Raw genomic sequence first — 14944 nt, forward strand, 5'->3', positions numbered from 1 at the left:
ATCCATATCCAATATTTCCATTGACGTATGGTTTGTTAGGATCGGACAATATTTAGCCGAGGGTGCAAAAACAATCAAAATATTGAGAAAATCGCCTTTAAATTTGTCCAAATGAATTCTTAGCAATGCATATTACTAATCAAAAACGTTGTTTTGATACATTTACAGTAGTAAATGTATATCTTCATGGAATATGAGATTTACTTAATATACTAATGATTTTTGGCATAAAAGAAAAATCTATAATTTTGACCCATACAGTGTATTTTTGACTATTGTTACAAATATACCCCAGCGACTTAAGACTGGTTTTGTGGTCCAGGGTCACATATATAAAGACACACACATACAGCATATATTTTGAAAATATTTACATGTATATATTTATATTCATATAAATTAGATCATATATAAATATATTTCATATATAAACGTAACATTTTTCTTAAATATATACATGCATGTGTGTGTGTATTTATATATCTACACAGTACACACACATGTATTATGTAAACAAAACCTTTATTTTGGAAGCGATCAATCGCGATTAATCATCTGACAGCACTAAAACAAACACATCGCTGTTGTTCGAATAAACAAGAAGATGTGAAGTCTAGAGGGGACAGACACACAGAGCTTCCCTTTCAAATCAAGTCTATTGAAAAACTCTGGAAAACAACATCTCAGACTAGTAGAAGAGACTTCAAACCCCTCACAGAGACATGAGGTATGAACCCTCAGGACAGAACACTGTATCAGACCCCGGTCCCGAGAAAACCAGACGGGCCACTATAGATCATCCTTTAATAAACACATGCCATTCGGTATTACTTGCTACTTTGGGGTCTTATCTGCAAACACATGCTTTTACTATAGAAAAAATCTCATTAAATAACGGTTGCAGTCATTTCAGCTTCATGAAAGTCTACGAACACCTGCATGTTTTCCACATGAAAACATCAGACCAATAAAGAGCCATTAGAAAAGCGTAAGTGACCCTAAATCAGATAACTGCACACAAACATACATTAAAAACAATCACAACAAAGTTTCCCCAAATCCTGTTTTGATTAAAACTCTGAATCTGTCCGTAATGAACACACAGGTACAGCGAGTCTCTTGCTTAAAGGCATTTCATATGCAGGCTCTTTCTGTTTTGTTATTGTTTTCTTTGTCATATCCAGTCAGAAATATATTGCATATTTCAACCAACTGCATGCTGTTATTACCAACTTCAGAAGAAGTGAGAGTCAAATTTGTGGCTCTAAGTTCAAGAATCTTAAATCTTCATTGAATATTCAGGTACTTTTTACAGTAAAGATGCGTCCTAATAGTTCAGGTACGCTGTAAAATGTAAATATTAGCATTTTCTTTCACTCTTTCTGAATGAATGCCAAACTTAAACTTTATTTTATTAATACTCTTTTCTAATAGTGTACCACTTATTTGAACTCAAGTCAACTCAAATTTAGTGCTTTTCACAATAAACAGTTTCAAAGCAGTTTTACAGAAAATCATGATGTTTATAACATCTTAATTTCATAATAATAATATATATAGTACTGTATATAATACTTTTTGTGACAATTTCGCTCAACATTGAGTTGTCAGTCAATAAATGGGACAACAAAGTATTGAAAAAGTAGATATTTTTGTGGAAATTAAAAAGTAATGTGTTACTTGACTGGTTACTTGAAAAAAGTCATCTGATTACATTACTTGTACCCCCAACACTGCTGATAATATAGTTTTATTTTGCTAAATAAATGAATAAAAAACAGGCAGTTGCTAATGTATATATTGCTTTACGTAAGTGCATATATGATATATATCCAACTTACAAACTGCTGTTTGATAAAAGTTTTTAAAAAACTGTTGCAACCGATACAAACAATCACGCAGCCAAGATTTGCTGTAGTATATATCGCTTAACATGAGTACACAATGTAAAATATATATTTTAATACAGTGGGGCAAAAAAGTATTTAGTCAGCCACCAATTGTGCAAGTTCTCCCACTTAAAAAGATGAGAGGCCTGTAATTTTCATCATAGGTATACCTCAACTATGAGAGACAAAATGAGAAAATAAATCCAGAAAATCACATTGTAGGATTTTTAAAGAATTTATTTGTAAATTATGGTGGAAAATAAGTATTTGGTCAATAACAAAATTTCTACTCAATACTTTGTTATATACCCTTTGTTGGCAATGACAGAGGTCAAACGTTTTCTGTAAGTCTTCACACACTGTTGCTGGTATTTTGGCCCATTCCTCCATGCAGATCTCCTCTAGAGCAGTAATGTTTTGGGGCTGTCGCTGGGCAACACAGACTTTCAACTCCCTCCAAAGATTTTCGATGGGGTTGAGATCTGGAGACTGGCTAGGCCACTCCAGGACCTTGAAATGCTTCTTACGAAGCCACTCCTTCGCTGTTCGGGCGGTGTGTTTGGGATCATTGTCATGCTGAAAGACCCAGCCACGTTTCATCTTCAATGCCCTTGCTGATGGAAGGAGGTTTTCACTCAAAATCTCACGATACATGGCCCCATTCATTCTTTCGTTTACACGGATCAGTCGTCCTGGTCCCTTTGCAGAAAAACAGCCCCAAAGCATGATGTTTCCACCCCCATGCTTCACAGTAGGTATGGTGTTCTTTGGATGCAACTCAGCATTCTTTGAGTTTTTACCAAAAAGTTATATTTTGGTTTCAACTGACCATATGACATTCTCCCAGTCCTCTTCTGGATCATCCAAATGCTCTCTAGCAAACTTCAGACGGGCCGGACATGTACTGGCTTAAGCAGGGGACACGCCTGGCACTGCAGGATTTGAGTCCCTGGCGGCGCAGTGTGTTACTGATGGTAGCCTTTGTTACTTTGGTCCCAGCTCTCTGCAGGTCATTCACTAGGTCCCCGTGTGGTTCTGGGATTTTTGCTCACAGTTCTTGTGATCATTTTGACCCCACGGGTGAGATCTTGCGTGGAGCCCCAGATCGAGGGAGATTATCAGTGGTCTTGTATGTCTTCCATTTTCTAATAATTGCTCCCACAGTTGATTTCTTCACACCAAGCTGCTTACCTATTGCAGATTCAGTCTTCCCAGCCTGGTGCAGGTCTACAATTTTGTTTCTGGTGTCCTTTGACAGCTCTTTGGTCTTAGCCATGGTGGAGTTTGGAGTTGGACTGTTTGAGGTTGTGGACAGGTGTCTTTTATACTGATAACGAGTTCAAACAGATGCCATTAATACAGGTAACGAGTGGAGGACAGAGGAGCCTCTTAAAGAAGAAGTTACAGGTCTGTGAGAGCCAGAAATCTTGCTTGTTTGTAGGTGACCAAATACTTATTTTACCGAGGAATTTACCAATTAATTCTTTAAAAATCCTACAATGTGATTTTCTGGATTTTTTTTTTCTCATTTTGTCTCTCATAGTTGAGGTATACCTATGATGAAAATTACAGGCCTCTCTCATCTTTTTAAGTGGGAGAACTTGCACAATTGGTGGCTGACTAATTACTTTTTTGCCCCACTGTATATCCCTGGGTGATCATTTCTCAAATGTCTTTTTGTCATGTTCACATCTCATTTGTAAACATAAAGAGATTGTGTTAAAAGGACAAGCTGCAGCTGGACTTCATCTAAAACTCATTTTAGCTTGTGAAACACAACACAGCAGCATTAGTGTCTGTCCTGCTCTGAAATGCTTTTGCTGGTGTGATTCAGGAGGAGTGCTGTGCTCTTTAACCTGAGTGAGTCTGCTCTTCTGTTATCTACAGCCCTGATGCCCGCTGACCTCTCTGTGTCCGACAGCTTTCTGAGACATGAGCCTCCTCTGAGAGACTGGTACAGACTCGCACGCACAGGAGAGAACAGGGAGAAAACACACACGCTCTGCACGGGGGAAACTGGAGGAAGGTGGTACTGGATTGGTTATAAAAGTCATTCCAGATCCATAGATCCAGACATGAGTTTGCACACTTTTTTAATAAATGTTAAAATGTAAATTTATAAAATCTCTATATATTTATATACATTCTAACCTAAACTATTGATGTTGAAAACAAAAGGTTTTGTGTACATTTTATGAATCAACTGCCTGATTTGTAATATAACATAGACATATACCATATGTATATGCGACAGTTCAAAAGAGATCATTAAAACTTTTTTTTCTTAATGAAATTAATACTTTTATTTAGAAAGGATGCATTAATGTGATCACAATTTAGCTTTTTTGGTAAAACCTTAAAATAAAATAACATTTTTAAAAAAATTTGTAAATTGAACAAAGAATACTTACGTAAACAAACTACATTTATACATATATACTACCATTTAAAATGGGTTGTTAAGATTTGTTAGGATTTTTTGTTAAATGAAATTCATCTTTTTATTCAAGGTGATCACAATTTTGCACACTTTAGCCTCTTTTTCGGTAAAACTTTGATAAACCAAAACAAAATAAAATAAAACTTTTTTTTTTTCATTCAATAAATTAAACCAAAAAGATGTGATGCTCAAGTGAAGAAACTCAATATAAAAATATAATATGTATTACTGTAACCACAAACATAAATGCATGTGAATATTCTATCCAGGGCCGTCCTTTGGGCGGTGCAACTGGTGCGCCCTGCGGCGAACGGGCCGAGGGGGACAACCGCCCCCCCGCCCAATTCCTCAAAACATCCTTCTATCCTGGAGAAAAAAAAAAAAAAAATTTTTCCTCTACAGTGTTTCTGGAGATGGGTTTAATGTAACTAAATGTTTGGAAAACAACAGTAACTCTCCAGAGAAAGAATTTTACATGTTGTTTTTCAAACAGAAGCTAAGTCTATCCCATCGCGGTCACGGCTTCATCACAGCTTAAAGACACAATGCAGCACATTCAGTCAAAAACATGCGAGCTGCTATTCCACTTAGGCACAAAGAGTGAAGTAGCTGCGCTCTCCAGCAGAGTTTCCATGGCGATGGTCAACTATGCCGCGCGTCTTGCCCTGCGCTTTCAGTCTGCCCAAAAGCACCCAGGATTCAGGCTTCCCGCAAATGCAGAAATAGGTCATAGCTTTATTAGGGTGGAGCGCAAACAAAATCACTAACACTGAAACTCCCACCACAACAACGAGACACACACTCATCAGATGACGCACGGCTCTTTCATTCATAAGCTGAGAAACAGCTCATTAGTGGAGAGCATCAAATTTACTATTGCTTAAACTAAAGTTGTGTGTGTGTGCTGGTGCTTAATTAAGTGATCAGACGCACCATTTACACCTGAAAACTGTTTACACCTGGACCAGTAAACAGGTAAAAAAAATTAAAAAAAGAAAATACCCCAGTGACACAATAAAGGAGGAACACGAGCCATATCCACCCACAACACTCTAAAAACAGCCTAGCAACCACCCACAACTCTCTTAAAAGTTTAGCAACCCCCAACTATACACTACATCCTAGGAAAAGCCTAACACCCTAGCGACTATGTACAACTCTCTAGAAACAGCCTAGCAACACCCTAACAACCCCTATCAAATACACACTGCATCCTAGAAACAGCCTAGCAACAACTCTCAACTCCCTACAAATGCCCTAGCAACCACCCACAACACCTTAGAAAGTCTAGCAACCCCCATAAACTACACACTACACCTAAGAAATGCCCTAGCGACCACCAACAACCCTCTAGAAAGTTTAGCAACCCAACTACATCCTAAATACAGCCTAACAACGCCCTGGCAACTACTCAAAATGCCCAAGAAACAACCTAGCAACACCCAAGTGGCCACCCACAACACCCTTGAAACAGCCTAGCAATGCGCTAGCAACCACCCACAACACCATAGAAAGTCCAGCAAACCCCATGAACTACACACTACACCCTAGAACCAACCTAGCAACCACCCGCAACACCCTAGAAACAATGCCCTAGCAGCCACCCACAACACCTTAGAAAGTCTAGCAACCCCCATAAACTACACACTACACCCTATAACGCCCTAGCAACCACACACAACACCTTATGAAGTCTAGCAACCCCTATTAACTACATAATACACCTTAGAAACAGCCTAGCAACGCCCTAGCAACCACCCACAACACTGTAGAAAGTCTAGCAACCCCCATAAACTACACACTACACCTTAGAAACAGCCTAGCAACTCCCTAGCAACCACCCACAACACTGTATAAAGTCAAGCAACCCCCATAAACTACACACTACACCCTAGTAACGCCCTAGCAACCACACACAACACCTTATAAAGTCTAGCAACCCCTATTAACTACATACTACACCTTAGAAACAGCCTAGCAACGCCCTAGCAACCACCCACAACACTGTAGAAAGTCTAGCAACCCCCATAAACTACACACTACACCCTAGTAACGCCCTAGCAACCAAACAAAACACCTTATGAAGTCTAGCAACCCCTATTAACTACATAATACACCTTAGAAACAGCCTAGCAACGCCCTAGCAACCACCCACAACAACCTAGACACCACGAACCGTACCCTGGCAACCACTCGGAACACCTAACCAACCACCCAACAATGCCCTACCACCTAGTTTAACTGTGAATAACATGCAGTTAAGTGTCCAAAAACATTACATTCAGTTCACTCTTCAGTATTTTGTTTTAAAGTATATTATTTCCGTAATAAGCACTCTTTTTAAAAGTGCACTTTTTTCACAAGAATATGTGAGCATTGTGGTGGTGATGTATAGAAAGTTTTCTTTGACATTCAGACAATGAGACACCAATTAAATGATGCATTACTACAGTTTACATCCAATACCATGTGTTTGTGCTACGTTTACCCTCAGGACGAGTGACAGGAACACGCTGAGGAGCACAGCAGCGTCTGAACGGACAGTGAATGAGTGTTTGCGCTGAATGCTGATTGCCGTGTGTGTCTCGGCGAGGGGCTTTTCTGATTATCACTCATTCTAAACAATCTGACGGCCAGCTGGCTGCACTTGTCCTCTATATGCGCTAATGCCCAATTACTGCAGCTCTTCTCTTACAGCTCCCCACCACACAAATCCACAGAGACCAAAAACTCTCTCTTTCTCACACAAAACGCATCTGCCGACAGGACAAAACAACCTGCCAACTGCAGATGCTCAACTTCATAATGCAGAACTCATCAAAGAGCCACTTGTTGCTTTGAATCATTTAATTACACACTATAATGAGAGCGCTGCTGAAGAGACTTCAGATTACGACTGCATATATAATAGTCTAATGCTGTAAATTTTGGTAGTTGACATACAATATGTTAAAACAATGCTTTTTTATGATTATTTATATATGCACTTTTATTAACCTGTATTAAATTAGAGGGTACGTGGAATATTTGCACTTTCAATTATTAATTCGTCACACCACAGGACTACTGAAGTGAACTGCAAAAAAAAAAAAAAAAAACTAAAATATGATGATAAATGGTGAAAAACAAACTATGTTACAGAAATGTTTATTACACTCTCTCTTATTCATTCATATACACTTTAACATAAAATGTTGATAATGGAAAACGTTCATTGTTATGCATTAAGTATTATAAAATTACTGTTCAAAGGTTTGGGGTCTGGTTTAATGTTTTAGGAAGAGGTCTCTCCTACTCACCAAGGCTGCATTTATTTGATCAAAAATATATTAAAAACAGTTAATATTTTTTGCAATTTAAAGTAGTTGTTTTCTATGTGAATATATGTTCAAATATAATTTATTGCTGTGATCAAAGCGGGATTTCCAGCATCATTACTCCAGTCTTCAGTGTCACATCATCCTTCAGAAATCATTCTAATACACTGATTTGTGGCTCAAAAAACATTTCTGATTATCATCAATGTTGAAAACAGTTGTGCTGCTTCATATTTTTGTGGAAACTCTGATACATTTTATTTTTCAGTGTTCTTTGATGAACAGAAAGTTCAAAAGAACAGCATTTATCTGAAATAGAAATCTTTTGAAACATTATTCATCTTCACTGTCACTTTTGATCAATGTAATGCATCCTTGCTGAAAGAAAGTATTAATTTCTTTAAAAACAACTTACCGACACCAAACATTTGAAGGGTAGTATATAAAATTGTCACTGAACACTACTAGCAAAATGAAATAGAAAGAAAGAAATAAACGTCAAATATGAATATATCATAAACTTGTGTCTTACCCAGTTTGAACATCAATGACAGCAGGACTGCTCTTTTATATCGTAAATAGATCCGTCCGAGCTCCATGTCCTGAAGTGATGATTGACTTCCAGCCTCTAAACCCGCGGCTCCGCGCTGAACTCTCCCCGCATCATCGCGCTCTCATCCGGCGCGAGTCGACTCTGTCTGCCCGCTGCAGCTGACTGACTCTCCGCGGTATGATGGAAAACACGGCGTGGAGGTTTGCCAGGGCAATCCTTTATCCTGCTCCTATCAAACCCTCGCCTGTTGGCTGTCAAATCTTCATCCTCTTCTCTGTCTGTATCTGTCACTCTCTCCCTCACTTTGATTGTCTTAGTCTCCGAAGAACTCCACCCTCTCTCTCTCTATTTCTGAGTGCATGTCTCTCTCTCTCTCTCTCTCTAGGAGGCAGATGGCCAGTTCCTCCTAACACAGTTACGTGACCTTCATCACAGATGAGTGTTAGTCTAAGCTAATAGCAACTGTTAAACCCGACAGCACTTGGATAGTTGACTTAATGTACTTTGTCAACTATCTAAATGCTGTTGAGTCACAGGTGCACAGGATTAAATAGATGCTGCAATTGTTCACAATTTTATTTAACTTTTTTTTTTTTTTATATGTAGTCTCTCAACATGAACAGTATGAAAATGCATGAATTGTAAGCATGAATAATATTAAAGATGCATGAATAATGAGGATAATAATAATGCATTAATTAGAAAAATGTTGTTTTGGATGAAGTAAATATTTGAACCAAAGTTTCTAAAGTTAAGAGCGGTGTTATTTTAGTATCACTCTGCTTTTATTTTCATTTTAGTCCAAGTTTTATTTTGTTGTGGTTTTGTTGTTTTTAATTTTTTGTTTCAGTTTTAGTTTAGTTATTCTAGTACAACAAAGTCAAACTAAATGAAAATGAAAAATGTTGTCTTGGCAACTCTTCTTTTTTTTTTTTTTTTCAGTGAATACATATATTTATTTTATTTCAATTAATTAAAATGTTTCTAACATTTTTAGTTATCCGGTTGGGAGTAAAAAAATTATCCAAAAAAGAAAGAAATATATTTTTACACAATATTTGAACGTAAAATATCTATTTTTTCCTAGATGATAACTGAACACCACTTGCTCAATTAAAACAGTCATGTGTGCAAACTACTATTTTAAACAATGGTTATTTTTTCACATGCTGTTTAAATACATGGTTTAATATAGAAATATAGTAAAATATATATTGTGCGTGTCATTGTGAACACAGCTGCTGTCATATAAACTGCATATTCACTCAGATCTGTTAGCTTTGACATTAAAGGGTTATTTCACCCAAAAATGAAAATTCTGTCATCATTTACTCCAAACCTGGGTTTTTTTTATTCTGCTGAACACACAAAAAAATATATACCAGTTGCTGGTACTATAGTCTCTTTTTTTCCATACTACGGAAGACAATGGATAGAGTCAACTGTTTGTTTACCAACACTCTTCAAAATATCATCTTTTGTGTTTTAATTCAATCAGCTTGAGGTGATTCCAGTGCTTTAACACAGGTCTGATCTCGGCTCTCTCCGAGTGCTGCATGGGAACGAGAGCAGACGCTGGTTAATTAAACTCCTGGTGTAAATACAGGTACACGCCATTCAAGCAGCACCGCAGGCCAGACTCCTCCTGCATTCCTCACGGGACCCTCATTACACTCCAGCGGGGTGTTGCTCTGTTCTGATGGACTGAAAACGTTCCAGACATTTTATTCAAATGAGGGAGATTAAGAGCTTTAATACACATTCTTGCGTTTAACATGAAGTTCCTATACAACAGAAAAACCACATGAAATGAACCTGTTTTAAGCTTTTAGTCTATGCAATAGCAGTTTAATCAAATTTACGAATATCTGAATGCGATTCATTAGATCAAGTGCGTTTTCTTTTCACTAACTTGACTTTTCTCCATCATGTTTAATGTCTGTTGTTGTTTTGATGTTTAGTGGAGTCAGTTCTCCTCGTATGGAAATGTAATAAACAGGACATATATTGCTCTATGATTGTGATATCGCCATATATGTTACCTATAATGTGATATATACATCCGCCCTCACAGTCAAGATCACTCAGATAGGGGATGCTATACAGTATGTGCCTAGAACTAGACTTAAAAACAGGGGTGATCGTGCTTTTGCAGATCAATCCGGATTACATCAGATCCGCCCAAACCCTGTCAATTTTTAATTCCCCCTTGAAAACTTACTTTTTCTCAATGACCTTCAATATCCCTTGATTCTCACCGGCATTTAACATCCTTTGAGTCAAGCTTTTTTCCTCTATTTTACCTTTTTTCATAGGCTTTTCATTTTTATCATACTATTACTGTTTAGATGTTTAAGGCCCGGTTTCACAGACAGAGCAAGATATATTTTTAGTTGAGACAGCTCAAACATGCATTTTAGTCTGGGACTAGCTTAAACCTTGTCTGTGAAACCAGGGGTATGTGCTTATGTGTTTTTACTGTCTGTTTTCTTTTAGCTTTTGTAAAGCACTTTGATCAACACCATGTTGTTTTTAAAATGTGATATATGCATTGTATTGTATTGTATATAATTTTTACATATGTATGTTTATATGCATAGTAAAATCTGTAGATGTATCTATAAGATTTATTATATGCAGGAATACATATATCAACAATATATGTATTTTATTTATATATGCAACTATGGGCAAGACTTATGACAATATATTTCATTTAGAGAAATGTAAAATATGTCCATATACTGTATACTGTTCGTCAAAATCGCACAGGTGTTCTGTTTGTAGTTCAGTATTTTGACCTGATAAAACTAAATCTATTGATTCATTTCAAACCAAACTAATTTCTTTTTGTCAAATGTTTTGCAGAAGAGTGTTTGTGCATCTTTTCTTACAATAAATGACACTTGCTTTGATATTTTGCATGTAGTTTTGAATATTTTTCTGTCTCCAAATACTTTTTGGATCTTCTACATCTTCTGAAAACGCAATGAAAACGTCTTATATGCATAACATTACATTAAATACACAGCCCTGCAAAAAATCAAATCTGCTAGTTGCAAAAAAGGCCTACTATTACCTAATTTAATCATGTGGAGTTAAAAAATATAAATAAAACAAATATTCCATTGTTTTTCACAAAATACGAATTTAAGGCCTCTGTAACAAAAAAAACAAAAAAAATCAAATTATCAAAAATAATGCTTTTTTTTTTTTTTTTTACTCAAAAGTAGTGCAGAAGCTCAATGAGACCTAGGATCAATCAGTTCCAAAAAGAAATAAAAAACCTGTGCAAACTGAAAGAAAATAAGATTGAATTAACATTTGATGATAACATAGTAATTTTTGACTGGGAACATCAAATTAAAGCATTTTCAGCACAGCACAAGGGACATTTGGGAGAAATAAAATGATAGTAACATAAGGCCCCTTTAAGAAGGTAATGGCGTGAGTGGATGTGAAGTGTGCTGTAATCCGCCTTATGTCGACCGCCTCGCTCAGCACTACTACTGACTAATGTCATTATTACAGCATGATCTAAAGCTCAGTGAGGGAATAAACAGGAGATAATGACTGAAAACACACTGATAACTGATCTACACACACAGACTGAAGCAGTCGTGACTCTGAATCACGATGCAGTGCTCTGCCAGTGAAACATGCAAAATGTAAACCATTTCATATTTGATACATTAGGCTTTTATGGCTCATATGTATGAAAACCAGGTCAAAAAATAGGCAATTTGGTGCAGATGCTGATAATTATATGGACAAAAAGTGATGAACTTCTGATCCTTGTAATGTAAATCAATGAGATCTTTATTACAGTACAGCAGATACTTACATAAAATGTATAAAAATATTAGTCGTATTAGCCATATCGCCCAAAAATATGTCTTAGTAAGATGATATTTTTAATGGTTAGTTTTATCAAAACATATAATGCAATGCAATACATTGATGAGTGAGAGATGAACAAACAAAGATTCCTCAAAAGCCTGATGATCATATTTAATACTCACATTTGAACACCATTTCACGGAAAATCAAGTAAAGCAAAGCTGCTTCAGTCCAGTAAGCATTCATCGGGAAATATTACCGACACATCAAAGTTATTCTTAAGTTTACTTTATGAAGTTCAGTCAAGATTTGACAGCAAAAAGACACAGAAAGCATGAGCTGAAGGCTCTGTGACAAAAAGAGCTTTTATTGAATAAAAAAAAAAAGACAGAAGGCATGTAGATTGTTTGTGACAGGTTTTTCAGAAAAGTTTAGAGACCTATCAAATATGATACAGTAGCTTTATAGGATTAAATATGACTTTAAAAAGGTTTGAGACAGCATCACTTCGTCTCCGAGATCATCAAAAATCCTTCTTATAAATTGACCTAAAAACACTTTCTCTGGACAAAATAAAAACGTGATATTTTCTCCTGGAACTATGTTTCAATCATCTCCCAAAGACATTTACACACAGATTCAGCAGACAGAACAATGAAAACATCTCTGTCTTATCTCCAGCGGCCTCCGCTCTTCTGCTCCACAGATTGATGCTGTTTCTTAAACCCCCGAATTTAAGCGCTCAATCTCATCCCACATGTTCGTCACTCCGAAGGAATTCCACAGCGATTACCAGTAAAACACGGATGTTTCACCTCATTCATCACCTCTGGAGTTTTTCACTTCGTATTATACATTATAAGCATGCGTGGAAACCAATGCACAGCTCACTATTTGAGACATGTCATCTAAAAACTGAGTGAAAACGGTTTTGACACCTTTTTTGTCTTTTTTTCAATGCAAAAAAAAAATAAAAATTTATTTACAGTAAAATACTGTTAAATGTACAGTTTTTGGAAGCAAAAAAAGAGCAAATCTTCTCATACACTGAAAAAACATAGATTGGCATCCTCCGAATCCATTTGATATTTATCATTAAAAAACAGTTTTCTTATCGCTTATGTGAATTTGGGTTTTACGTTACATGTTATGTTGTTAAAATAATGTTAATTGCATCATTTGCATGTGTTTGTGTGTATGACAACTGCAATATTTTAGGTCTAGTATTTATGGTTGTGGTCAATATATTATAATGGTACAAAACAGATTTTAGTACTTCAGTACTTTGGTTTATAATCTTCATTTATTTTATTTAATCAGGGGCAATGCACATTAATAGTACATACAATATTTAGCTACAGATTTAGCCAACACCGGCTCATTTTCATCTGTAGGCTCTTTTGGCAGGTTGATGTTAAGGACAGGAAAAAAATATAAACAAAGAATATTAATACACCAAATTAAGGAGAAAATATGAATATTGAAACAAAATTACAGACTCCCATAGCATATCCATATATCATTATAAATGATCACAATTTTGATGGGTCAATAACCATATTTTCAGCTTTTTCGAGAAACCGCAGTGTCCTGTTAAATGTTTTAATTCTTTCAGCTCTACTAGGAGTCTATTCCACTCATGTGTTCCTCTAAAAGCAAAAGATAATTGACCAAAGGTAGTTCTTTTTAATGGCACATTGCAATCACTTCTAATACCGGCACGTGTATATCGTCCTGTCATCTGATCAATGTAATCCTTAAACACAAAATCTTAAAAATAAATACCAAATTGAATCAAATGTTAAAATAGAAAACATAGTTAATATGCTACAATGGTGAAAACTGTTTGGTTTTTTTATCCAAGACCTTAAGAATTTGTTTGTAAATAATTTCAACTGGTTTAAGAAAAGACCTACATGTTTGTGTCCAGGTAGTCATATGAGCGAGTGTGCTTTAGCTTTTGAAGTCAACAAAAGAGGTTTAACCGGCATAATCTGATCGACTCAGAAAGCAACAAAAGCAGCCGAATCATCCGTTCATAATGAACAGCAGGTCAACAGAGATGCACGGACATCATTGTGGTTTGGAGATTCAATGTAAAGAGCAAACTGAGTTTCTGAACTGCTTCTCTCATAGTCTCGACCAATTTCAAGCGAAAACGAAAGCTGTTGCTCAAATGATGAACCGACTCATGTTTATTCAGTCTGTGGTCTGATAAATCTCTGAATCACAGTGCGTTGGTGTTTCATACGCACAATATGAGACCTGATTGAGTTGAGATTAACAGAGAAAATCAGCTTCTGAATGACTTCAGTGTTTAAACAAACGCCTAACTCACAGAGCCATGACTGTTTAAAATGCCTTTATATCCACATGGTTGGATTATTGTAATGCTCTTTATCTAGGCACAAGTGAAGCCCTGGTTGCTCGTCTTCAGTACGTCCAAAATGCTGCTGAAAACGGGATCATATAACGCCTGTATTGATATCTTTTCACTGGTTACCTGTAAAATACAGAATACAATACGAGGTGTTAATGTTTGTCTATAAAGCATTGCACGATCAGGTAGAGTATATAAAGGACATGTTAAGCTCTTACCAGTGCGCTCCTCTCAGAAGATGCTCCTAACCGTCTGCTTTTTCTGTTGCGGCTCCTGCACTCGGGAATGTGTTACCATTATCTATAAAATCCTCGTCAAGCAAGTCATCATTTTATCTGGTCTATGCATGAGTGCACTAAAGAAATCAATAATCTGTCAGCTAATCAGCACCCTCTTCTGGTAAGCGTTAATGATGTTTGGTTAATGTAAATGACGTTCCATCTGACTATATGCACAAGGATAGACCTTACATTCAGGGGCGGACGTAGAAATGTATTTTTAGGGTGGCATGAGGACTGTGAGGGG

At 36.5% G+C, this 14944-nt stretch overlaps 1 protein-coding gene across 1 annotated transcript in view; it reads right to left on the bottom strand.

Annotated features, from left to right (window-relative positions):
- The window catches only part of crb2b (crumbs cell polarity complex component 2b), a 37012-nt gene extending 28548 nt beyond the window's left edge, over nt 1–8464 (bottom strand). Inside the window, exon 1 of the mRNA XM_058785939.1 lies at nt 8179–8464. Within this exon, the coding sequence (XP_058641922.1) occupies nt 8179–8245 (67 nt within the window). The 5' untranslated portion in view covers nt 8246–8464. The remainder of the gene's footprint in view (nt 1–8178) is intronic.
- Between the last annotated feature and the right edge of the window lie 6480 nt (nt 8465–14944).

This window comes from Onychostoma macrolepis, chromosome 08 (genome assembly GCF_012432095.1).
Source record: "Onychostoma macrolepis isolate SWU-2019 chromosome 08, ASM1243209v1, whole genome shotgun sequence".
Classification (NCBI taxonomy): Eukaryota; Metazoa; Chordata; class Actinopteri; order Cypriniformes; family Cyprinidae; genus Onychostoma; species Onychostoma macrolepis.